This window comes from Arachis stenosperma, chromosome 6, assembly GCF_014773155.1.
Source record: "Arachis stenosperma cultivar V10309 chromosome 6, arast.V10309.gnm1.PFL2, whole genome shotgun sequence".
Lineage (NCBI taxonomy): Eukaryota > Viridiplantae > Streptophyta > Magnoliopsida > Fabales > Fabaceae > Arachis > Arachis stenosperma.
The window spans coordinates 128,342,178-128,366,907 of record NC_080382.1 but is presented as its reverse complement, the minus strand read 5'-3'; the positions used below and the strand labels follow the sequence as shown (position 1 = coordinate 128,366,907).

Here is a 24,730-nt window from a genome sequence, read left to right as displayed (position 1 = left end):
TCTAAAAGATTTTTTTAACTAATTTTAAATCAATTTTTTATAAGAAAAAACCAAATCAATTCAACCAATTTACCTTTTGCAAATGAATTTTCGGTCTAACCATACAAGTCAGGTGATCAGTTTTGATTAATGCGATTAAATCGGCCAATTTGATTAGATTTTCAAAACCATGCGTGTAAAACAGAAAACTTTGTTCCTACTTTCTATGATATCTCCATTGATCAAGAACATACTTTTTACACCAAACCAGAAATGTTATCTAGGAGCCAAATCAAATTATATTTGTGACATGTTTTTATCAAACTTATATTTATATATGGAAAAATCTAGGGGCAGCAACTTTATATATTATTGTCTCAATAACCGCAATTAATGAGGAAATTGTGGTCTTTACATATTAAACCTTGGAGATATTACAATAAGGAAGACTTTATAGAACCACTATCCCGAACAAAAATTGCATAAGCCAATTTTTTTTCTGTTCAAACAAAACAAAATGAATGCATATTTACATTTGATTCTCACAAAACTTCCCTCCAATGCGAGGGAAATGTTCTTAGTTCAACCCATTTGAGAACATTTTCGGAGCTGACCTTTTGGAACGATATCCTTCTTCGAAACACTTATAATTCCACATTGTTCCTCAACGTTCTTAATGAGAAGTTTCAGTAGCAGAACCTTTGAAAGAGTTCTACGAGACCCCACCATGATCAACTTTTTCTACAAGCACAAAACATAAATCATTGGTTATAATCATCTTAATAACGTTTAATTAATGCTTTGCGTAAACGAAGAAAACGATGGCTTCAATAACTGTTAGAGAACACAATTGCAAATGCTCCAAAATGCAAAATGACAATAATGCCATACCCAACACCAACAGCTTTTGAGAGAATAGGAGATAAACTAGATGTCCGAAGAGTGTAATAGAAATGTTTGTCATACCAAACACGAATCTATTTATCTATTTATTAAAAAACACAGCTGAACCAAGTGTTCTAATGCATTTTTAATCTTTTAATTTTTTAACATTATGTCATCAACATAAGTAGTTAATTGGCATAACTGTTTATTATTTATCTAATAGAATTACTTTTTAATTCTTTGGTGTCTAGTTAAATTATTTTTAAATTTTTTATTTCTACTCCTCAGGTACTCATTATTATAGTGTAGAATTCTTTTTCATTTTTTTTCTTACTTTCATAATATTTATTTTTCTTTAAGTTATTCTATAATTTTCATATTCTCTTACTCTTTACTTTATATAATACTATATGCCTTCAATATTAATATTATTTCTCTTTATTAGATATAAACATAATTCATCCTCTTTTATACTCACTCTTTCTTATAATTATTACATAAAATTGTAACTTAGAATTCTTCTTCATTTTTCTTCTCACTTTTATGTCATTTATTTTTTTTTAGATTACTCAATACTTTTTATATTCTCTTACTTTTTACTTTTAATACTATATGGTTTTGATGTTAATATTATTTCTTTTTAATGAGTATAAATTGAGTAATAAAACATAATTCATCCTCTTCTTTCGTACTAACTCCTTCTTATGTTTTTTTAATATAAATCAACATTCACTTCACACCTTTTCTTTATCTCCTCTTTTCACATAATATCATATCTCTTATTCTCTTTCCTCCATTCTTACTAATATTTTTTACAAATATTTGAAAAATTTGAAGAATTCGGTTGATGGCCACAACTTTTTTTTTAATTTGCTAAACATATGTATTAGGTAATAATTCTTAAAACGATATACCTTTATAATTTTTAGTTTTTATTTTATTTTTTATCTAATTGTATTCATTTGTTATATTATTTATATATTATATCTTTTTCTTTCAACAATTTATATTTTTAATATCATTTAGTTGTAATATATTGAAAATATATGGTACTAACTACTATCGTAAGTCGTGAAAATAAAATTAGAAAATTGAATGTTAATTTCAATTATATATCATGTCCTTTACAAGGTCTTTAGTTTTTCCATTTTTAGTCTAATTATATTCATTAATTATATCATCCAACTTCTTTTCCCTTTCAATTATTTATATTTTTTAATATTATTCAATTGTAATATTATTAAAAATATATAGTATTATCATGAGTCATGAAAAATAAAATTTAAAAATTAAATATTAATTTTGACTATTGAAATATTATATTTAAAATTATATTTCATATAATAGTTTTATATTTGTATTATAATATTTAAATATAATTTAAAAAAATAAATAAATAAAAATGACTGCTTAGAAGAACAAAAATAAAGATAATAATATAAAATTAAATAAATAAATTTGAATTAAATATTTTTCAAATTTTACTTAAAGTCAAATTTATATATAAAATTTTAAATATATATTAAATTAATGTATGTATTTTATATAATATATATCTATTTTATTTTCACGCAATGTAGATCTAGATCTAGTTAAGTGTAGTTTCAGTTTGAAATAAATTGTCAGAGCAAGAAATATTTTGATAGCCTAAAGTTATGCAACGCATATGCAGGGTAAACTATTAAAATAATATTTAAAAGTCTATATTTCTAATGAAAATAATTTCAAAAAATACTAGTGATGACAAATAAAATCTCTAAGAATCTAAAAATATGATAAAAATAACCATATATTAAAAATACATTCTCAAAAAGATTTTAAAAATAAGATTTTAAAATATTTTTTTACAAGTATAATTAGAAAAGTATTTTCATCACTAAAATTTGGTGATTTTATATTAATTTTTTTTATATTTTTGTGGAGGACAGAAATAAAAAAAAAATGAAAAGTTTGGTAATTGGATTTTGCTTCGGTTTTTTGCATGTACCTCCTATATACTTATACTAAATATTCCCACAATAATTTGGATTAAATATATAAACATTTGTCAAATACAAAATTCGTCGGCTACTTAAAAAAAAGAAAGATAATTTTATTTTTGTTATGCTTTTAAATTTTTGGAAACTTATTTGCTGTTTGTATTTTCTAGAATTAGTTTTATCAGCAATATAATTTTTTAAGGGTCATTCTAGTAGTTTAGCCATGCATTTATTTAAACAGTAACCATAGCACGACAAGTAAAGCTTAACAAATTATGTAGTATAGTGAAATGTTAGGTGGAAAGATATATATAGGCATTGGAGCACATTGAACTTACCCTAGCGCGAGTGAGTGCCACATTTATCCTGTGCCAGTCTCCGAGAAGAGAAGCAGCAAGGTTCGTTGGGTTTTCACTAGATCTTACGAAAGAGACTAATATGCAATCCTTATCTCTACCCTGGACGAACAAATGACCAATATATGGAGATACATATCAAAAAACAAAAGTGAGCTTTTAAGTAGTAAACTATTGAATCAGAAGCTTAACCCTGTAAAACCTTTGTAATGCCTGACAATTCCATTTGTTCATTTACCTGATATTTGTCAATGGTATGTATCTCCATGGAAATCTCGGAAGCTGCTTTCCGGATGAGGTTTGCCTGTGAATTATAGGGGGTAATAACACCAATCTGCTCTCCTACAATTCCATTTCTAACCAATTCCGTTGCAACCTTGCATCATAAAGTGAATGAAAAAAAAAATTAGTGGCATGAGTAGTGAAAACAGGATTTCAGAATTCATGTATGTTGCCACTCGACTCGTGTATTGAGAATCACTGAATCACCTCGAAATGACCAAGATTTAGCACTCACTGTATCATAGGGAAAATGGCATACCTCGGCAATTATGTGAGCTTCAACTGGATTATTGACAGTCTTCTGATCTCTTACCTCCAAAGCAGGTAACATGTCTAAAGAAAAGAAATATAGATCTATCAATGCTGTGAATTTTAGAATAAAGGATGAAAAAGAAAAATGATATTTACAAACCAGTATCAATAAAAATCACTGGCCTGCTTGGATTTAAAACCTGCATAGGTATACAAATTCATAAGACCTTTATTTAATAATTTAATGGAATACAAAGTTACAAACAGATAATATTGATTCATATGGATGACCATCTATAGTGGGTATGAAAAATGTTAATATTGCTGATGTGATGATACATCATACATGACTGGGAATCTATGAAAAATGTCTTTTCCACTAACAATCTATAGAAATTAAATCAAAACTAGTGTTTTACACCATCTATCCAATCAGATTCATTCATTTAGATGACCATTTATTAAATGTGAAAGAAGATCATCAAGATATTTTAGAGCAATTGAACCGTGTAGCATAGTTTTGGCTTGCTAGCACAGCCCACATATTTACTCTACCAACAAGATCTGAATGTCACTTAACATCAAGGTTGAGATAAATCCTAAACAATTAAGCCAATGAAAATGTGGAAATCAAAAGCCTTACATCTTCTAGCCAAGTCAAGCCACAGTTTAGATTAGAAAACTCAAGTGTTGCATTAGCTATTTCAGATGAACCACACCTCAACCTGTCACCATATATCAAGGCATTTGACAAGTCCATAATGCCTTGACGCATCCGGTACTGCATATATTTAAAAATTGCACGTGATGTAAATGGAAAATGGAAAATGAATAAAAATGAACTTTGTGATCTAATGTGATGTGTGGTTGAGCATACCTGGCTCCGTAATTCCGCAATTGCCTCTGGATGTGTTTCGGAGAGCCTACAGAACAAACTTATCCCCATGCCATTCTCTCGGGCCTCTATGCTCTGAGAATAATCAGGTATGAATTTCCTAATAGAGTTTACCGTAGTAAGAGTTATACACAAGAAACATGAGTAATCACCTACCTGGACAAGTGGAGGCAATTGATAATGATCCCCAACAAGTACAAACACTGAAGCAAATGCTAGGGGGCCCAAGGACACCTGAAATGGCAACATTTGCAATATAATTTTCCTACACAATAATTGTTCATTTTCTTAACTCGTGCCAATGCAAGGACAATAGGCAAACTTTGGGGATGTCACCAAAACTTTGAACTTGTGTTTTCACACCCAAGGTAAGAAAGTGATGCTGTTAGTTGATGTGGGACCTCTAGTAATTTTATTTCTCGCAAGTTGCTGGAAACTGCGAAGCTCATTGTTATTTTGAAGCATAAAATGCCAAGCAAGAAAAATGTATCGGAGTGTGAACTTTTGAGGCTTCACGTCCAAAGGGTAGATGTTTGTCATGAATTTTTCTACTTAAGTTAGGAGGGACTGGTGTGGACCTACGAATGGATTTGTAATTGTTGGAGTCTTGGAAGAACTGAGCCTGTTCCAAGAGATGGTAACTCAACAAAACCTAATTTCACGGGGAAGCTAAGTTGTGCATGTGCGAGGCTATGCCCAATGAATTCCTTATTCCCAAACATGGGAGTGACTATATCATATACTCTATAGCTCAGTAGTAGAAGCTCCACAATATGCTATTGCTACACGCCAGAAATCTCCTTTAGCATGAATAAAGCTTGTCAATTCATGGCTAATCCTCTTGTATTACACTAGAAGGCTGCCAAACAAATTCTGCATCATCTAGGAGGAACAATGAAGCATGGTCTTCACCTAGTTTGGCCTCTTCAATCTTTGGGACTTAAGGTTTTTGTGGTGCAGACTGGGCTGCTGATGTGGATGACCACAGGTCACAGCTCTACATCAGGAGCTTTTGGGGGTGGGGGGGGGGGGGGGGGGTGTTCAAAGAAGCAGACCCTGGGGAGATTGAGAAATTAACATTGATTTAATACAGAATTGAAGCTTCGTATGGATCAGGCATGTATCCCTAAATGACTTACTAGTTTTGAGACCAAGACATAGTCCAAGCTTAAGCAGTTAGGACTAAATGGGGACTACCAGATACAGGGCCAAAGGAACAACAACTATCAAATACAAGCAGAAAGCAAGCACCTTGAAGCCTAGGACTATAAGATATCAAAAGAAGTTATTTGTTTTCAGACAACAGCTGGGACAGGGTTATGAATTTTGCTTCTCTAGTATTTTACTCATCTTCTCCTTTGAGGTTTCTATACTAGATATGCTACAACGTTGATATCCCTAGTTGCATGACCCAATTAGTTATGCTTTATCAGTTAGCTTTCTCAAAAAAATTCTTAAGGAAACAAAAAACAAAAAATCCTTGAAAACTACATGCAACATGTGACAACTACAAGGTTCTACAGCATCTTTTATATTTCAATCATACATTCATATATCTGCATATATGTCAATAATGAGAATCATGATGAAAGAGTTAAAAAACATACAGGTAAGGTTGTCTGTCCAGCTTCATCCATAATGCATACATCAAATCTCATGTTGGCAAGCAAGGGACTGGAAATGCCAAGACAAGTAACTGCAACAACTCTGACTTGACCCAACCTTATTTTGATATCTTCAACATTTTGTATACTTGTTGCTGAGATGGAAACTTATTTCATAAGATGTTATACAAAATGATAAATTGAAATGAGAAGCACTAGGAATATATTGGCAAACCTGAAAGGCAGTGTCCTCTGACCACCTCATGCACTGCTTCTGGTCTTCCAATCCGAACAAAATCAATGTCCTAAATCCATTTGTATAAAACGGCGCTTCAAAGTTAACAATTCGAGGAAATGTTGTATATTATAGACAATCCGATAATGGAGAGGCATGCATCAATTATTTCTAAAGATTGAGCTAGCAATACCATGAGCTCTCACCCAACTTAGCAGAACAATGAGAGAACAAATGAAATAAAATTAAAAGGAGGATACATGGTGGAAGCTATCATGATACAGAATGGAAAAGAAAAATGCTTCTATATACATTCTTTACTCTTGGAGATGTCTGTTGTGCGCTTCATAAAGCATACAGAGTAAACAACAACCACTGAGACTAAAAAATAAAAATAAAGAAGGGAGTCATTGGCTGCATTTAGGTTATGCCATGTTCCTTTTGAAGCGTTTTAGGCTATTAAGTATATTTTAGACCAAAATGTCAAACTACTAAATCTGTTGTTCAATTTTAACCTACTTTCATATTTTGCAAACAATTATATCGTTTATGGCTCTTTGCATGTGCAATATTAGGTCTTCTTTTATAAAATACCTGTGCTTTTAATTTCATGAGTAAATTATCAACTGCAGAGTTTGTATAGGCTGTCAGCAAAATGGAAGAGCCCCTTTCCAGCAAGGCTTTCACAGCATGAACCAACGTAGAAGTCTTTCCTGTTCCAGGCATTCCTAATATAAGCGCATAATCTTTTGCTGCAAGTATCTGACAACAAGAAATAAAGGAGAGCCACAAGAAAGATGATTCAACTTGACATAAAATAAGCAGCTAGATAGGAAAAATTGAACAAATTTGAGCTTCATTGCAAACCTTGAGAATTGCTTTACATTGATCATCATTCAAAGATTTCTTCGACCGAACATATGATATTGCTGGATCCTGACTGACTATAGATTCACAGTCAAACCTAGGAGCCTATATTCAGCATTGCCATAAGGACAGAGAAAAGAAGTAATCAGCATTGGCATCAGCACAGAGAAAAGTAAGTCATTAGCATTAAAGGTAACTTTTATGGTGGGAGTGTGTGCACGCGTTGTTTTGTGCACTTGGGGAGGGGGGGGAGGTGATTCATGTAGAAGCAGTAAATGATTAACCTCAAGATCAACAATCATCCTCCGCAGATGAGTACTCCGAACATTTTGTAGAAAAAGTTGTGCAAGATTAAACCTTCAGGGAAAATGCTAGAAAGCAATCATACAACTTTGAACACCAGCAAACAACAATACAAATTAAAGTTTGAAAAAAAATCAGTGGTCAGACAAGCACCTCATAGATGCAAATGAAGTCACAAATTCATCCTTGTCAATTCTCCAAACCTGTTGAAGGAGATCATGTGTAGTGGAACATCTTCCAGGAATTCGTAAGCGTTTTGAAAAGGAAACCTACAAATTTTAAGAAGTAAATACTTAGATGTAATTAGTCATATCATTATAACAAGACAGTCTAATCAAGGATTATGCTACCTTGTCTTCAGCTAATATTTGTTGCAAAGACAGACTGATCAAGTGTAATACTAATATTTTGTCAAAAGTGGCCAACATATAATAAAAGAGGAGCAATTATTACAAGTTATTAAAATACTATCACTTACAGATACATGAATCTGGCTAATATCAGAGATCACCCCTTTTGCAATAATTTGCCCACTAGAGTCATTACTCAATATCTAAAATGAAGAAGAGGTAAATTAGAGAGAGAAAGAGAGAGAGAGAGTAAGCAATGAAATTGCACAACACAACCCTTTATTTAAAGCAATATTAAAAATGTCCATTCCTGGCTAGAAAACTAATCCACCTTCATTATGACCTCCGTCAGTTAAAATTCCATTAAAGGAAACAGAGCTAATCCTCATGAAAATGAAATAACTCAGTGTCAAAGAACATGCAATCAGAAATTCAAGCAACATGTGGAGTTATTGATTCTGAATTTAAATTATTCAATTTGGCAAAATTTTACGACACACAAGCAACAAAGATGTCAGCATAACACGTCTTTTAGCAACATAAACTTATACATATCAAGCTGTAGGCAGCATTTCTGGAAAATCAGAACTGAAGAAAATTTCAAAGAGCTTGATTTTTATTTTTTCATATGTATATTGATGCAAGAGAAGGGCCGCAGCAGAAAGCTCTACTGTCACCAAGAAGTCAAGAACTATTATATATATGTTCTTCACTATCGCAGTCCCTCCCAATTCATTAACAGAAAACAGAAAAAAAAAAAGGAGAGTGTAAAAAAACCTGAATCTGAAGAAGAATGGTGAAAGGGGATAGAGAGGGAAAGAGAGAAGAGAATGATGGAGGGAGAGGTTGTTACTTATTCATTGATCATCGTGAATTGCACACTCTTTCTTACCATTGTGGCCTGCTTACTAACTCTATTAATTCCTACTCTAATTAACTCCTTTCTAACAGAATTCTAACTTGCCTAAACTACCTTCTATCATTAACTTTCACGTGAATGACTCATAACAGAATGGCTTTCAGCTTATGTAAAATCTAAGAGTAGCTTGTGAGGGTAATTCAGGAAATATACTTGGAAGTTAGTTATAGGTCTGTCTGTGTCATAGCTTGCAGAGGCAGTTACATTAAGCCTAGATCTACTCTTGTAACTTAGATTTACTGAGCTGTTCTTAACTTGCTCTATTAGCCATGCTTCTGTAGTAATTTTGAATGTGGTCACTCCACCTTGCATTCGATAACTATGTTGATTTTGTCAAATATAAGGTTATCATATAACTAAATTCACTTGTTTTAAAGAATAAATAGGAGATTATCCGTACCACATAGTCTCCACTTGCAAGTGTAAGATCTAAATTTGTTGAATAGGTACTACAATGATCACCATCAGAAACTTCAGAGGGACAATTATCTTGTCTTACAAAACGATAAACAAAGCGATTATCTTTGACAGATTTCTGATGAGGAATTCCATATGAAGCATCGAGAACAATAGAAGAAAGGCTACCACAGTTTGGAGCTTTTAAACTATGTGATCGCCACATCTCTTTCCTTAAAAGCTGAAGCAATGAATGAAGAGAGAAATAGAGGAATTCAGTGAGATAAGACACTTTAAACCATGTCAAATTTGATCAAGACTAAATCTCAGATTGTAAAAGCCTATAAAACAGATTTAGATTGTACCTCAGTCTCCTTGGCTTCCAAGTCAATCAGCCGATCCCAATGGCAGAGGAACTTGGAATGGGAAGATGTAAGGTGGTCAGTAAGAGAATCAAATACATCTTCCAATCCACTGCTTTTTGTGCTTCCACCATGTAACTAAAGCAGTAAAGTACCACAAATAAAACAATTAAAAAAATGAATAAACATATTACCAATAAATTCTTACACATTGTGCAATAACTGTGACATGTTCCATTTGTAGTTCTCTTACAATGCATGTGAGCACGTCTGTGCTAAATGATATTTACTAGATTAGACAAGGGTATTAAGTTTGGTAATCATGATTTGGAATTGAGGAGCTATAGACATTACCTAATGGATAAAATGCCACTATCTTTAGAATTACAAATGCAATTCCCAAATGAACATTTTATATATATAAATTTAAGAATGAATCTTTTTTTAGTCGTCTATGTTTTGAACATGTTAAGTCGATCATAAAATTTAAAAAGAATCAGGAGATACAGCCGTAATAGGATTGGCTTCAAAAGTACTTATTATTAACCAAATTGCTATTCTCCATGGGTAAAAGAAGTACCTTGTGATAAATGCTACAAACATTAAGATGGCGACAACCTTTGCAAATGCCAGGACTCTACAATTCAAGCATAAAGTGTGAAATCAGAATCCTGAGTTGTTTAGCATGTTATGACATTATATAAACAAAATGGAAAGCCCATACCTTTAACATTGCTGGAAGTTGTTGCGAGGTTAATGCCTTAAGAATATCACTTGCTAGCTCGTTCCGTCGCATTATTAGGCCAACTAAGTCAGATCTTTGAGCCACAATACCCTTTGTACATAACAGTTAAAACAATGTTAGCTTTCTTAACAGACGCAGATAATGTAGTATGTAAAATCCAATATAATATAGTCTTACCTGTGTCTGATCTGATTGGAGATAATATAGAAGACCAGAATCAATGGTGTTTTGATACCTAATAACATGATCAGAACGACGTAAATAAAACAAAAAGTAAAACGTCTTCGCGAAAACTTCTTCATCATATATGCTGTTAGTGATGAATCATTTGCACCTTTCAGACATCAGAAGAGTATATAAGATTACTTGAGCATTGTGTTCTGCTGATGACTGCAGGTACAATATGCAAGAGTTGTAAGTAAAAAATATCATTAATCTACTGTAATGTTACTAGTGTCTTAAGCATGTCTATTGATGTTTTTTGTTTGTGGTTGATTATAAATTAATAACAGTCGCGCCTGGCCAGCTGGTGATTTCCCGGTTTTGAACTCTACTGGCATAATCTTCTCCTCCAGTTCATCTTTTACTGATTGTACTGTCACTCTGACTGAAGCATCAATCATCCCTTTCAAACCATATTTAGGAGCCCATGCCATCTCTTCAATATCAATTACCTACAATATATGTTACAAATAATGTTCAGAATCCAGAAATGAGCAATATCAATTAATAGGCAGATATGAGCATATCATGGATATGCAATACATTACATTGTTGATATTCATGCTTAGATTAAGAGAATGCTCAGTCAAATAACATCTTTCACACATTTTATTTGAACAAGATAAAATTGTATCAAATAGACAAGATAAAATAGTACAATAAGGCAATCTCCAAAATAAACAAACTGAACAAGCAGATGCATATTTATGGTAAAATAAAAACTTCAAGAGACTTAGCAAGGTCCTTCCACTACAATATGCATATCTATGCCCGCATAATAATACACAATAAACGAATCGGTTTGATTAGAGCTTGCCTCAGATATGGCAACTTTGTTAGGCCTATTGTGAAATCCAAAACAAACATTAGGATCTTCATTTTCCTGCCAAAACTCCATGTCATCAGTCACAACATTTAACCAAGAAACAAAAAGAGTAAAAGAAATTAAACACTTTACTAAGAAAATAAATAAATAGATAAATTAATATATAAAAAGAATTATCGCAGAAAAAAGAAGAGTTACACATGGTTAGAACTTTGAAAATTTGTATGTAAAGCTGTGTTCTCCTGCTGGAGAATTCTGATATATATACTATATATGGAGAGTAAATACACACTAATTTCAGATGCTAACCTACAGCCGGGTAAGCTAATGTAGGATATAATTACATAATTACATCTGCACAATCACACAGAATTTGATTATATAATGAAATATGCACAACCCCTTAGAATTTGCAGATTTGAACGAGCAAATATTCTGCTAATATACTTGCAGATATTCTTTCAATACTCTGCCATAATATCCAACCAATTACATTCACAGCTACACATTTTACGACAAGTAATTAATTGTTATCCATCCAATAATAAAAAATGAAATGGGATCTTCAATATGAACTTTACTTCCAAATACATCTTAGGGAATCCAGTTTCAAAATATCTTAAAACTTCTTTTCTAGCTTCTACCTCCTTTGACCACCATCGCATAACCACTCTCTTACATTGAACATAGGCATACCAAGTCAAACATTTGGCAGCAGAAAGTTTCAAAAGAAAGCACTCACTCTTTTGACATACCTCCTTATTTGTGAACCGTAAAATCCAACTCAATATTCTCGGGACAGCATCAATCAAGGTTTTCCAAACATCACTTTCATTTACTGCAATGTTCACATGCAGAGGAATTAATACTCCCCATGAAGTATTCGAGTGGAAAATCTCAATAACTAAATCAATAAAATTTCTTCCTGATAAATTCCACACTTGAGGTGCATAATGTAATACATGATACATATATAGACACAATACTACAAATTCACACCTCCACAAGCATACAGACTCTCAATGTTCCTAAGTAATACCACTTCTGTGTAACCTTCCAAGAAGTCAATAGATGGATTGTCTTCTGTGAGCCCAGCCTACACCAATGAACCAAAAAGCATCATCCAAAGAAGAAATATAAATGTGAAGAAGAAAAAAAAAAGAACCAGAATCTTTATAACTTAATCATTAGGATGAGAAAACAGATGGATAAAAATGATACAATATGAATTTTAGAGACCTGAAAAATTTGGTGAAGCAAGGTTCCAGTCAATGCTGCAGTAGAGTACTCATTGCATTTTAGCCTCTCATCTAAGACAGTTCTCCTAAGGCAACCAAAACTGCCAGCAACCTGGAAGTTAGCAATAAACACAAATATGAGCAAGCACACAAATATTTCTCTGAATATAGGGGCATTCACCTCAGATAAATAAAACTGAAAGGGCTTTAAATACGCCATAGGATAAAATAAATAAATACACCAAAAAAATTGAACATGAAAATAAATTGATAGAATTTTGTAAGATTAAATGAAGTGCAATGGAGATATCTGCTTCAACAAACAACTTCAAAGAATTTGTGTAGAAAAATTATTATTATTATTATTATTAGATTAGGAAAGAGAGACTATAACTTGAACAACAAGTCAACCGGACATCCTTTACTCTCTTTAAAATTGGAGATGAACCCAGAATCACCAGGTTCAGTTAACAATAAACCCTGCTCCTAAGTTTGGAAAAGTATAAACAAATGAACCTTGTAGACTATTACATTTCTTACTAATAACTAAACTAACCAATGACTAGCAAACTAAACAAAGTCATGAAGTTTACGATAACCACATCACTGACTAGTGATTATCAATTTATCATATAAATCCACCATAATTCACTGTAGACCCAGAATATAAGGATCAATAATTTCTTATATGAAGGAAAATCTTGTAACATGAGAGCTGCTTAATTGGAGATTGTAAGACACCAAATAAATTTTGACTAAATAATAATATGAGATAGTAAATTTAGGAGAATTTCAAAAGATAACTACCCTTGTTCCAGACAGCAGAATGTCTGGGTGCACAATCAAGAAATTATTTTCATGGCCTATATCACAACTTCCTCCTTCATCAAATTGACCGATTATGTTTACAGTATCTCCAGGTGCAATTACACTGAAAAACCTGAGATCATGGAGAAAGAAAATTAGAAATATAATAACTTGATGAAGAATAACTGGCAGGAAGAACAAATGTAAAACTAAGAACTAAAACTTGTGACTATTCTCATCGAAGAACTCAGCTACGTGTTTAACTATAACCGGAGTAAATAACTGAAAAAATAGATAAACAAAAGATATATAGAGAAAACCTAGTTATTGAGGAATGGAGTTCCATAGTGCCTAGCAGCAATTTAACTTAATGGCACTGTAAATTGCACGAATATGAGCATGAGTTGTATGGTACAGGTGCAGGTAGGGAGTATAGTTTAACAATAGTTCCAAAAAATAGGGTAGGGATTGCGTAGGATACTTTATATAGGAATAACACCATAAATAATGAAATAAAACCATGAGATAAATGCAATTTTCAGTGAGACAAGGCTCAATTTGGTCTCTGAGATTTTGCCTGTAATCAATTTAGTCCCTGAGTTTTATAACAGTGAATCAAGTTGATCCTTCTATAGTTCTATCACCAATCTAGTCACCAGAAGGCTTATGTGTGCAATTGTTGCCACAGTGGCAGTTTAACAGCTAAATCACATGACAATGAAAGTGTTGAACTGAATTTAGTTTCTTAAGGGACTTAACTTGGCCATTCAATGAGCTAACTTTATAGAGGTGGATGGCTCAATTTAGTCCATTGAAAGACCAAATTGAGTCTCACTCCTTTGGTGCTAAATACCCTGTTAATTAGATTGGCGATGAACCGATGAAATAGCTAACTTGATTCATAGTTATGAAACTGGGACCAAACTAAGCACATCTAAATTTAAAACACAAGTACCAAATTGATTATCAGGTTAAAAAACAAGGACCAAATAGATACTTATTCAATTTTCGATATATACTAACTCCGAAATTTTTCAACAGAACTCCATCAAGTATATCAAGTAAAATAACTAAAAAGGCATAAGATTTGACAAGGTGAAGTAGTAATTTATTTTCTTTTAGTAGTAAATCAAACAACTGGAGTCACATAAATTTCTACAGATCACTGCAAGGAAGGGAATAAGGATGGCATCGAATAGACTCTGGGACTTGAAAGAGAGTTCTTTTTCCGCCTTAAAGAATGAATAATAAGATCACGGCCACTTATAGATAAGAGCAAGAGTTTTGGCTTTATCCTTTCCATCGAGCTGTCTGGTCTAGTTCATCTGCTCTTCACTACCATCTATCTAAGCGCTAAGAAAGGTTCCCGTCTGGCTATCTCCTTCTCAGATGAGAGTAGGCATGAGAACTCAATCACGAAATGCCACAGTAGGCTTGTTTTCAAGAAAAAACGGGTTTCAATAAAGGTCTCAATGACAACCTAACCATGCATGAGTTAAGCCTCTATATGTATAACACTTATACTCAATAACTCAAACAAATAACTAGACTATAATTACTTGACAGCTTCTCTTTCAACAGTACAATAATATTCCAAATACTAAAAGGTTGAAATGCCAAAAATATGAGACATAGTCAATGATATAAGTTCAAGTACACTAAAGCACATTAGCTTAACACAATGATATAAGTTCAAGTACACTAAAGCACATTAGCTTACCACTCATCCCTCAAGTTTACAACCCGCTCCTCTCCAGTTTGCTCATTTAGTAAGCGAAGCACCTGGAAAGCAGTGGATCAACTAAAACATTAGTCTGATGCTTAGAATCCATAAGTAGTTGCCAAATAAGCCTTACTACACCTTGTATGGGGATCGAGCATCAGCAGCAGATGAATCAGCAGACCTAGAATTTTCAGACACCTAAAATAGAAAGCAAATACAAGGATGCCCATGATAATTCATGATGTTTCAACCAGAAAATTAGTTAAAAAACAGAATACAATAACATGAGCATACCTGCAAAACCAGATAACTAGAGTCAGCAACCATATCCTCTTTAGATCTATGTGATCTTGTTCTTTCTTCAGCATGGTTGGCTCTAACAGGGAGCTCATCAGCAATGCCATCACAACATTTTAAAGAATCAGTTCCCTTGTTACAAACAGTAGCGTCATCAACAGCAATGGCATCTTCAACTTGATCTAACAGTTCAAGCAAAGTCTAGAGAAAAAAAATTTCATATCAATATACGTGTCTTCCTTTGATAATCCTCTTATCATGGTAACTCACAAGCAACTTTATCAAATAAGAAAAATGGTTTCGCTATGGTTATGAGTTAAACTTCCTTTTATTCATTGATTATATACATAGTAATTTTTCTGTGAAACTGGAGAGTAGAGACACAGAAAAATTGATTAACATATGACAAGTTAAAACCTACGCACATAAACACAAAGAAAACAAAGTAATTGATTCCAGATGTTTATGACAGTCATGCTGTCCATTGTTTCAGATTCAAATTTTTACCCTCCAGATATGGTTTGGATGTGTCACATTTGAGATGGCATCCTTTAACTTAAGTTTCACTTATGTTAAATAATTTATAATTCAAAGTTTATTCAGTTTCTGGTCCTTCCCCATCCAACTGTTTCTATTATCTATTTTATACGCACATACACACACAATTTTCATAATTCGCAAAGGTCCTTGTTCTTTAAAGGTGTAGTAAATTGCAAGTTAGTTATGGAACAGTCAATAGTTAAGCTAGATCTGAAAGAATTTCTATCACAAAGATCAAACAGAGGACCATACCTTTTTGTGCTGTCTGAGATAAAGTTGATCAGATGGTCCAGTGCATTGAATGTCATTAATAGGATGCACCTACAGAAGCAATATGAAAGAAAGGTATTCAAACTTATCATTTAGATATGAGTAAAAATCAACTCAACCAATAAAAGTAAACATTGAAGAGCACCTTTTTTTTCTACAAGACAAATAGTGGAAACCTCATGGAAGATTTATCAGGTCCTAAGAACCAATAGACAAAGAAAGTAAATCACCTTATCGGGACAATGAGACAAAGAGGGTGGAGTCCTGAAGGGACTCTGTCTGCTAGATACTCCAGAGTAGCTCAGAGTAATTGGATTGGTGTCAAAATCCACACTTTGTTTTGGATTTATCCTTTTCAAGCCTAATTTACTCATTGAAGGTAGAGCTTTTGCAGAAGCCTTGGGAGTTGGTGAAGTAAGCAATTCGTCAACCTTGTCATCTTTATCCCGAAAAATCTGCAAACTTCATTGTTATGACACAACCTCACTTAGTATTTAATTAAAAGAAAATGCTTCTCATAAACATGCCTTATCTTCTGAGCAGCTACGAAATGGCAATAAGTTGAGTCTTGAAGAGTCGGCCAACGCTTTAATGACATTTGGCACATGTTTAGAAACAGCTTGGAGTCTTTCGTTCACTGGAGATATCTTCCATGTGACCTCATCAACCCCATAATCTTGAGTCTGCTTTATAAACTATCCTCACAACATATTGCGGAAATTTCAACATTAAGGAACGAAGAACAAACATAACATGATGCATAAAGAACCATACTCAACTACTGTACTTGAACACAACAGCCAGTTGCAAAATACAAAGATACTAATATTGGGAATTGCCCGCAACCAAAACACACACTAAACTTGGTCAAGAGAACACACTTAATGATTTTACGAAAGCACAGGCCGGGGAAAAATAGACCAATGTAACTTGTGCTAGAAAACTCCTAAAAGGCTCAAGTTTGAGCATCGAGTAGGGAATACTCGTCCGAATTGATAGTGATATACAGCTCATGACTTTTGATCTTTAAATTGAACCAATTTAAACATTGAAAGAGTAATTTAAGGAAACCAAAGAGTAAATGCAATTACCATTCCAGGTGAGAATTTGAAGCGCTTAAGCGGCATAGCTTTAGAAATATCTGGGGACACCTCAGACACAATATCTTCCATCACATTATCAACCGGCACCACCGACTTCTCAGTAGGAGTATTCTGGGACGGTCCATTGTTACTTCTATTATCATTATTACTAATATAATTTGTATTACCCTTGTCGAGGCTAGGTTTTTGCGGCGACGGTTGGGGAGTCACCTGCACAACGGTGCTGAAAATCGGGTCTCTGGTTCGGGCAGGGAGAGGGTCAGAAACTGGTTTAGCGGCGGAATCGGAAGCATTGTTAGTTTGGAGCTTTTGGGAGGCGAGGAGAGCGTTGTTCTGTGTGTGGCGATCGAAGAAGTGCTGGATGCCGAACTTGGAAGGTTGAGGGTTATGCTTCTTGGACGCAGAAGAAGAAGAAGAAGAAGTGTTGTTCTTCTTCTTCTTTGGAGGCATTTTCCGAAATCCTTTTGTTAATAGCTTCTGGCTGCGTCGATATTAAGGGTACTTCCTTTGTTCAAGTTGCGGGTTTTGCAGAATTAAGCAACCGAAGACATTGCTCCCAAGAGAAGCAATTGGGTTCTGATATAAGGAGTATGTGGGTTGTGATTGAATGATACAAGGAAATGGAGGAGATTTTTCGGTTGGTAGGGTGTGGAAAAAAATCTGAGTCTTGAGTTAAGCGACTCGGCGGGAGTATACCATCTGGGTACCACAGGGCGGGAATGATTTTTGTGTTTATTTATTTATTTATTTAATTATTTATTGATTCTAAATTAATAGGCCTTTTTTAGGAGTTAAGTCCAGCTAAATTGATCCAATAATTTATTGGTCTAAAAGCAAAATCAACAAAAATCGTCTATACTATTATTTGCAAAAAGTCATGCACTTCGATGTATGAGATTTTATCAAAATCGTTTTTAGATTCTTTGTTCTTCTTCGTCATCTCAATAATTTTTCAATTTTTTAAAAATTTCTTTCAAATAAGATGCAGAATCTCCAAATCTGGTTTTCATCTCTTTCAATCTTGTGTTGCTTCATTATTTTTTTCTCTAAGAGAGATATTTTATTGAATAAGATAATAGCTAATTAGAGTTAATTAGTTGAAAAATATGAAATCTTTTATAAAAAAGAAAAAATAACTCTCCGTTATCCTAATTTTTTAAATTTCAAAACTAAAAATATAAAAGATTGATTTGAATTGGCTTAGATTGTAGTTGGTTCTTATACTTTTTCATAATAAAAAAGTTCTATCCATAGAAAAAAAGGAAAGCTTGCCAACAATGATTACCAGCAGAATAAAAAATGAAAAAAACTGAGCTAAACCATCTACAGTAATAGAGCATGAAACTGTAATCATACACTCCTTGATCCAAGCCATCCATCTATTGCAAAATTCTATTTTTCTTATCATTGCTCAAACAAAAAATCATTTAACTATGTCATAAGCCTTACTAATCTATCTTCAGAGCTAAATCATAGCAATCGTAATTTTTGTTTTTTAGAGAATACATGAATTCATTAGCAATTAGTATATTATCTCTTCAGTGATTTTTTTCATATGAAGAGATCCGCCTACAGAATTATCCAAAGAAGTTATGGCGACCTGAGTAATCACATCATAAAAGATCTACAACTGTATCCAGTCCGAAAACATGTTGGAAAGACACTTTCTAAGCATAACCTTGTACATCTCCCAAGCTTCATAAAGAAATTCACCTTCTTGTTGCCTAAAGGTCTGAACATCAGTTCTTAGCTTGCTCAGCCTCCAAGGTGGAAAGAATTTGGTCAAGAATCTGCTGACCATATTATCCTATGTATCCAGTTTCTCTTTGGGTTGTGTATCAAGCTGGTGCACGAAATTGTGATCATCAATGGCGCCATCAACATGGTACGCTCAATTGCAATCTCAACTCTTTATCACAACTTCGCACAACTAACCAGCAAGTGCACTGGGTCGTCCAAGTAATAAACCTTACGCGAGTAAGGGTCGATCCCACGGAGATTGTTGGTATGAAGCAAGCTATGGTCATCTTGTAAATCTCAGTCAGGCAAATTCAAATGGTTATGGATGATTTATGAATAAAACATAAAATAAGGATAGAAATACTTATGTAATTCATTGGTGAGAATTTCAGATAAGCGTATGGAGATGCTTTGTCCCTTCCGTCTCTCTGCTTTCCTACTGTCTTCATCCAATCCTTCTTACTCATTTCCATGGCAAGCTGTATGTTGGGCATCACCGTTGTCAGTGGCTACAGTCCCGTCCTCTCAGTGAAAATGTTCAACGCGCTCTGTCACAGCACGGCTATTCAGCTGTCGGTTCTCGATCATGTATCGCGAGTTTGAAGCTCGTCACAGTCATTCAATCCTTGAATCCTACTCAGAATACCACAGACAAGGTTTAGACCTTCGGGATTCTCTTGAATGCCGCCATCAATTCTAGCTTATACCACGAAGATTCCGATTAAGGGATCTAAGAGATATCCACTCAATCTAAGGTAGAACGGAGGTGGTTGTCAGGCACACGTTCATAGGTGAGAATGATGATGAGTGTCACGGATCATCACATTCATCAAGTTGAGGAACAAGTGATATCTTAGAACAAGAATAAGCTGAATTGAATAGAAGAACAATAGTAATTGCATTAATACTCGAGGTACAGCAGAGCTCCACACCTTAATCTATGGTGTGTAGAAACTCCACCGTTAAAAATACATAAGTGATAATGGTGATCATTGGCTTCGGCCCCAGAGAGGGAACCAGAAGAACCAAGATGAAAATACAATAGCAAAAGGTCTTATTTGTAGAGAACTAGTAGCTTAGGGTTTACAAAGATGAGTAAATGACATAAAAATCCATTTTCGGGGCCACTTGGTGTGTGCTTGGGCTGAGCATTGACGCTTCTATGTGTAGAGACTTTTCTTGGAGTTAAACGCCAGCTTTTGTGCCAGTTTGGGCGTTTAACTCCCATTCTTGTGCCAGTTCCGGCGTTTAACGCTGGGCAGTCTTGAGCTGATTTGGAACTCCGGTTTGGGCCATCAAATCTCGAAAAAGTATGGACTATTATATATTGCTGGAAAGCCCAGAATGTCTACTTTCCAACGCAATTGAGAGCGCCCCAATTAGGCTTCTGTAGCTCCAGAAAATCCACTTCGAGTGCAGGGAGGTCAGAATCCAACTGCATCTGCAGTCCTTTTCAGCCTCTGAATCAAATTTTTGCTCAGGTCCCTCAATTTCAGCCAGAAAATACCTGAAATCACAGAAAAACACACAAACTCATAGTAAAGTCCAGAAAAGTGAATTTTAACTAAAAACTAATAAAAATATAATAAAAACTAACTAAAACATACTAAAAACATACTGAAAACAATGCCAAAAAGCGTATAAATTATCCGCTCATCACAACACCAAACTTAAATTGTTGCTTGTCCCAAGCAACTAAAAATCAAATAAGATAAAAATAAGAGAATATGCAATGAATTCCAAAAACATCTATGAAGATCAGTATTAATTAGATGAGCGGGGCTTTTAGCTTTTTGCCTCTGAACAGTTTTGGCATCTCACTCTATCCTTTGAAATTCAGAATGATTGGCTTCCATAGGAACTCAGAATCCAGATAGTGTTATTGATTCTCCTAGTTAAGTATGATGATTCTTGAACACAGCTACTTTATGAGTCTTGGCCGTGGCCCAAAGCACTCTGTCTTCCAGTATTACCACCGGATACATACATGCCACAGACACATAATTGGGTGAACCTTTTCAGATTGTGACTCAGCTTTGCTAGAGTCCCCAATTAGAGGTGTCCAAGGTTCTTAAGCACACTCTTTTTGCCTTGGATCACAACTTCATTATTTTTTTTCTTTTTTTTCTTTTTTTCGTTTTTTTTATTCACTGCTTTTTCTTGCTTCAAGAATCATTTTTATGATTTTTCAGATCCTCAGTAACATGTCTCCTTTTTTTCATCATTCTTTCAAGAGCTAACATTTATGAACAACAAATTCAAAAGACATGCACTGTTCAAGCATACATTCAGAAGTCAAAGTATTGCCACCACATCAAAATAATTAATCTGTTATAAAATTCAAAATTCATGCAATTCTTCTCTTTTTCAATTAAGAACATTTTTCATTTAAGAAAGGTGATGGATTCATAGGACATTCATAACTTTAAGGCATAGACACTAAGACACTAATGATCATAAGACACAAACATAGATAAACATAAGCATGAAAATTCGAAAAATAGGAAAATAAAGAACAAGGAGATTAAAGAACGGGTCCACCTTAGTGATGGCGACTTGTTCTTCCTCTTGAAGATCTTATGGAGTGCTTGAGCTCTTCAATGTCTCTTCCTTGCCTTTGTTGCTCCTCTCTCATGATTTTTTGATCTTCTCTAATTTCATGGAGGAGGATAGAATGTTCTTGGTGCTCCACCCTTAGTTGTCCTATGTTGGAACTCAATTCTCCTAGGGAGGTGTTGATTTGCTCCCAATAGTTTTGTGGAGGAAAGTGCTGACGATTGGATTTTTGACGGTTTAGAATTTTACAAATGAAATCTCGTCGAAGTATAGTCTCTAAACCAACAATAATCCTCTCATACAAAAATTTGTTTGTCACAAGTACAAACCCCTAAAATCTATAAACCGAAGTATTTAAACCTCGGGTCGTTCTCCCTAGGATTTACAATAAAGTGTCTTGTTATTGGTTGTGAGTTATTTTGGGGTTTTAGATGAGAAACATGAATAGTAAATGGTAAGGAAACTTTATTAACAAAATGGTCTTGGCAAGATTTGGTTGTCAAGGGTCTTCATCATTATCACTAGCCACAAGTATGGTAGTTGCAAGGATTAATCCCACTTAGTCATCCTTAAATCAATTAACAAAGGAAAGTCAAGTGAGTTATATCAATCATAGTCCATAAGTCCTAGCTTTCCACTAATTGGATTAATGAAGGCTAGAGTTAATGGCTATCAACTAGCAATCAATTGGACACTAGTGACTCAAGAAATCCTAAGTTACCTTCTCAAGCCAAGAACATAAAATCCTACTCTAACATCCTCTCAAGCATTTCATCAAACACTTGGAGGGTAATGAAAGAAAGCATTTTTATTTGTAAGAATAAAAGGAATCAACAACCAACAATTACAAAGAATTAACAAAACAACAATCAACAACATCACAATCACATGAATTATCTCAAATTGCATTATTAAAAGAAAACAAAGGAACAAGAATATCTCAATTACAAAACCTAGAAACAAAATAAGAGAAATTACAACAAGAGGGTAGGGATAGAAAGAAGAACCAAAGTGTAGCAATCACCACTTTAAGGTAGAAGTAGAAGGAGACTTGAATTAAACCTAGAACTATGAGATCCTATAATCTAACCCTAATTCCTAATCCTAGAGAGAAGTGAGAGCTTCTCTCTCTAAAACTAACTCTAACTCCTAAAACTAAGCTAATGATCAAAAGTATCTAAAGTATGTTGATTCCCTTTCAATACTTGACTTAAATAGCATCAGAAATGAGTTGGATTGGGCCCACAAGGCTCCTAAAACCGCTGGGGACGATTTCATTAAAGTGGGCCACGGACAGAATCGGCGCGCACGCGCAAAGTGCGCGTGCGCGCCCCTGAACGCGAAGCAACATATGACAAAATTTATATCATTTCGAAGCCCTGGATGTTAGCTTTCCAACCCAACTGGAACCGCATCATTTGGACCTCTGTAGCTCAAGTTATGGTCGTTTAAGTGCAAAGAGGTCGGCTTGACAGCTTTCCGGTTCTTTCATTTCTTCATGAGTTCTCCAACTTTACATGCTTTTTCTTCATTCCTTTAATCCAATATTTGCCTCCTAAATCTGAAATCACTTAACAAACATATCAAGGCATCTAATGGAATCAAGGTAAATTATATTTATCTATTTTAAGACCTAAAAAGCATGTTTTCACTCTTAAGCACAATTAAAGGAGAATATACAAAACCATGCTATTTTATTGAATAAATGTGGGTGAAAGGTGATAAAATCCCCTAAAATCAATACAAGATAAACCCTACAAATGGGGTTTGTCAAGTGCATCCCTTGAGGCATCTCAGGGATTTCATGATGAGTGGGATCTCTTGTTTGCTCCATCCTTTTCTTAGTGATGGGCTTGTCCTCATCAATGAGGATGTCTCCCTCTATGTCAATTCCAACTGAATAACAGAGGTGACAAATAAGATGAGGAAAGGCTAACCTTGCCAAGGTAGAGGACTTGTCCGCCACCTTATAAAGTTCTTGGGCTATAACCTCATGAACTTCTACTTCCTCTCCAATCATGATGCTATGAATCATGATAGCCCGGTCTATAGTAACTTCGGACCGGTTGCTAGTGGGAATGATTGAGCGTTGGATAAATTCCAACCATCCCCTAGCCACGGGCTTGAGGTCATGCCTTCTTAGTTGAACCGACTTTCCTCTTGAATCTCTCTTCCATTGAGCGCTCTCTTCACAAATGTCTATGAGGACTTGGTCCAACCTTTGATCAAAGTTGACCCTTCTAGTGTAAGGGTGTTCATCTCCTTGCATCATGGGCAAGTTGAATGCCAACCTTACATTTTCCGGACTAAAATCTAAGCATTTCCCCCGAACCATTGTAAGCCAATTCTTTGGGTCCGGGTTCACACTTTGATCATGGTTCTTGGTGATCCATGCATTGGCATAGAACTCTTGAACCATTAAGATTCCGACTTGTTGAATGGGGTTGGTAAGATCTTCCCAACCTCTTCTTCGAATCTCATGTCGGATCTCCGGATATTCACTCTTTTTGAGTTTGAAAGGGGCCTCGGGGATCACCTTCTTCATGGCCACAACTTCATAGAAGTGGTCTTGATGCACCCTTGAGATGAATCTCTCCATCTCCCATGACTCGGAGGTGGAAGCTTTTGCCTTCCCTTTCCTCTTTCTAGAGGTTTCTCCGGCCTTAGATACCATAAATGGTTATGGAAAAACAAAAAGTAATGCTTTTACCACACCAAACTTAGAAGGTTTGCTCGTCCTCGAGCAAAAGAAGAAAGAAGAGAGTAGGAGAAGAAGAAATGGAGGAGATGGAGGGGGCTTTTATTTTCGGCCAAGGGGGAGAAGTAGTGTGTAGGTTGTGTGAAAATGAAGGAGTGAGGATGGGTTTATATAGGAGTGGAGAGGGGGTGTATGGTTCGGCCAATATGGGTGGGTTTGGGAGGGAAAGTGGTTTGAATTTGAATGGTGAGGTAGGTGGGGTTTTATGAAGGGTGGATGTGAGTGGTGAAGAGAATAGTGG

General features: G+C 34.6%; 1 protein-coding gene across 2 annotated transcripts; it reads right to left on the bottom strand.

Moving 5' to 3' along the window:
* Positions 1-359: 359 nt before the first annotated feature.
* LOC130933180 (DNA replication ATP-dependent helicase/nuclease JHS1) lies at positions 360-18,004 on the bottom strand. Of its 2 annotated transcripts, none has more exons than XM_057862726.1 (34): positions 17,424-18,004; positions 16,860-17,027; positions 16,563-16,787; positions 16,315-16,383; positions 15,520-15,723; positions 15,364-15,423; positions 15,223-15,284; positions 13,503-13,635; positions 12,697-12,807; positions 12,457-12,553; positions 12,213-12,295; positions 11,449-11,514; positions 10,928-11,083; positions 10,744-10,799; positions 10,587-10,644; positions 10,389-10,499; positions 10,245-10,301; positions 9,668-9,802; positions 9,307-9,543; positions 8,116-8,190; positions 7,791-7,906; positions 7,619-7,691; positions 7,335-7,439; positions 7,062-7,229; positions 6,468-6,537; positions 6,236-6,387; positions 4,785-4,862; positions 4,611-4,703; positions 4,377-4,514; positions 3,894-3,933; positions 3,717-3,814; positions 3,438-3,575; positions 3,182-3,301; positions 360-720 (listed from the first exon to the last, which is right to left on the bottom strand). In XM_057862726.1, exons 1-34 carry the CDS (start codon positions 17,883-17,885, stop codon positions 562-564), a joined length of 4,173 nt encoding a protein of 1,390 aa, XP_057718709.1. In that variant the 5' UTR covers positions 17,886-18,004; the 3' UTR covers positions 360-561. The 2 variants fall into 2 exon arrangements, with proteins under 2 accessions (XP_057718709.1, XP_057718710.1); XM_057862727.1 differs by having other exon boundaries at positions 3,741-3,814; positions 17,424-18,003.
* Positions 18,005-24,730: the final 6,726 nt, after the last annotated feature.

Excerpts from the sequence above, each read along its gene's own strand:
- LOC130933180 (XM_057862726.1), bottom strand. The coding sequence starts at position 17,885 with ATGCCTCCAAAGAAGAAGAAGAACAACACTTCTTCTTCTTCTTCTTCT. Across the intron at positions 11,515-12,212 it reads TACGGTTCACAAATAAGGAG|GAAAATGAAGATCCTAATGT; the intron begins GTATGTCAAAAG and ends GAGTTTTGGCAG. Across the intron at positions 9,803-10,244 it reads TTTGTAGCATTTATCACAAG|TTACATGGTGGAAGCACAAA; the intron begins GTACTTCTTTTA and ends TTACTGCTTTAG.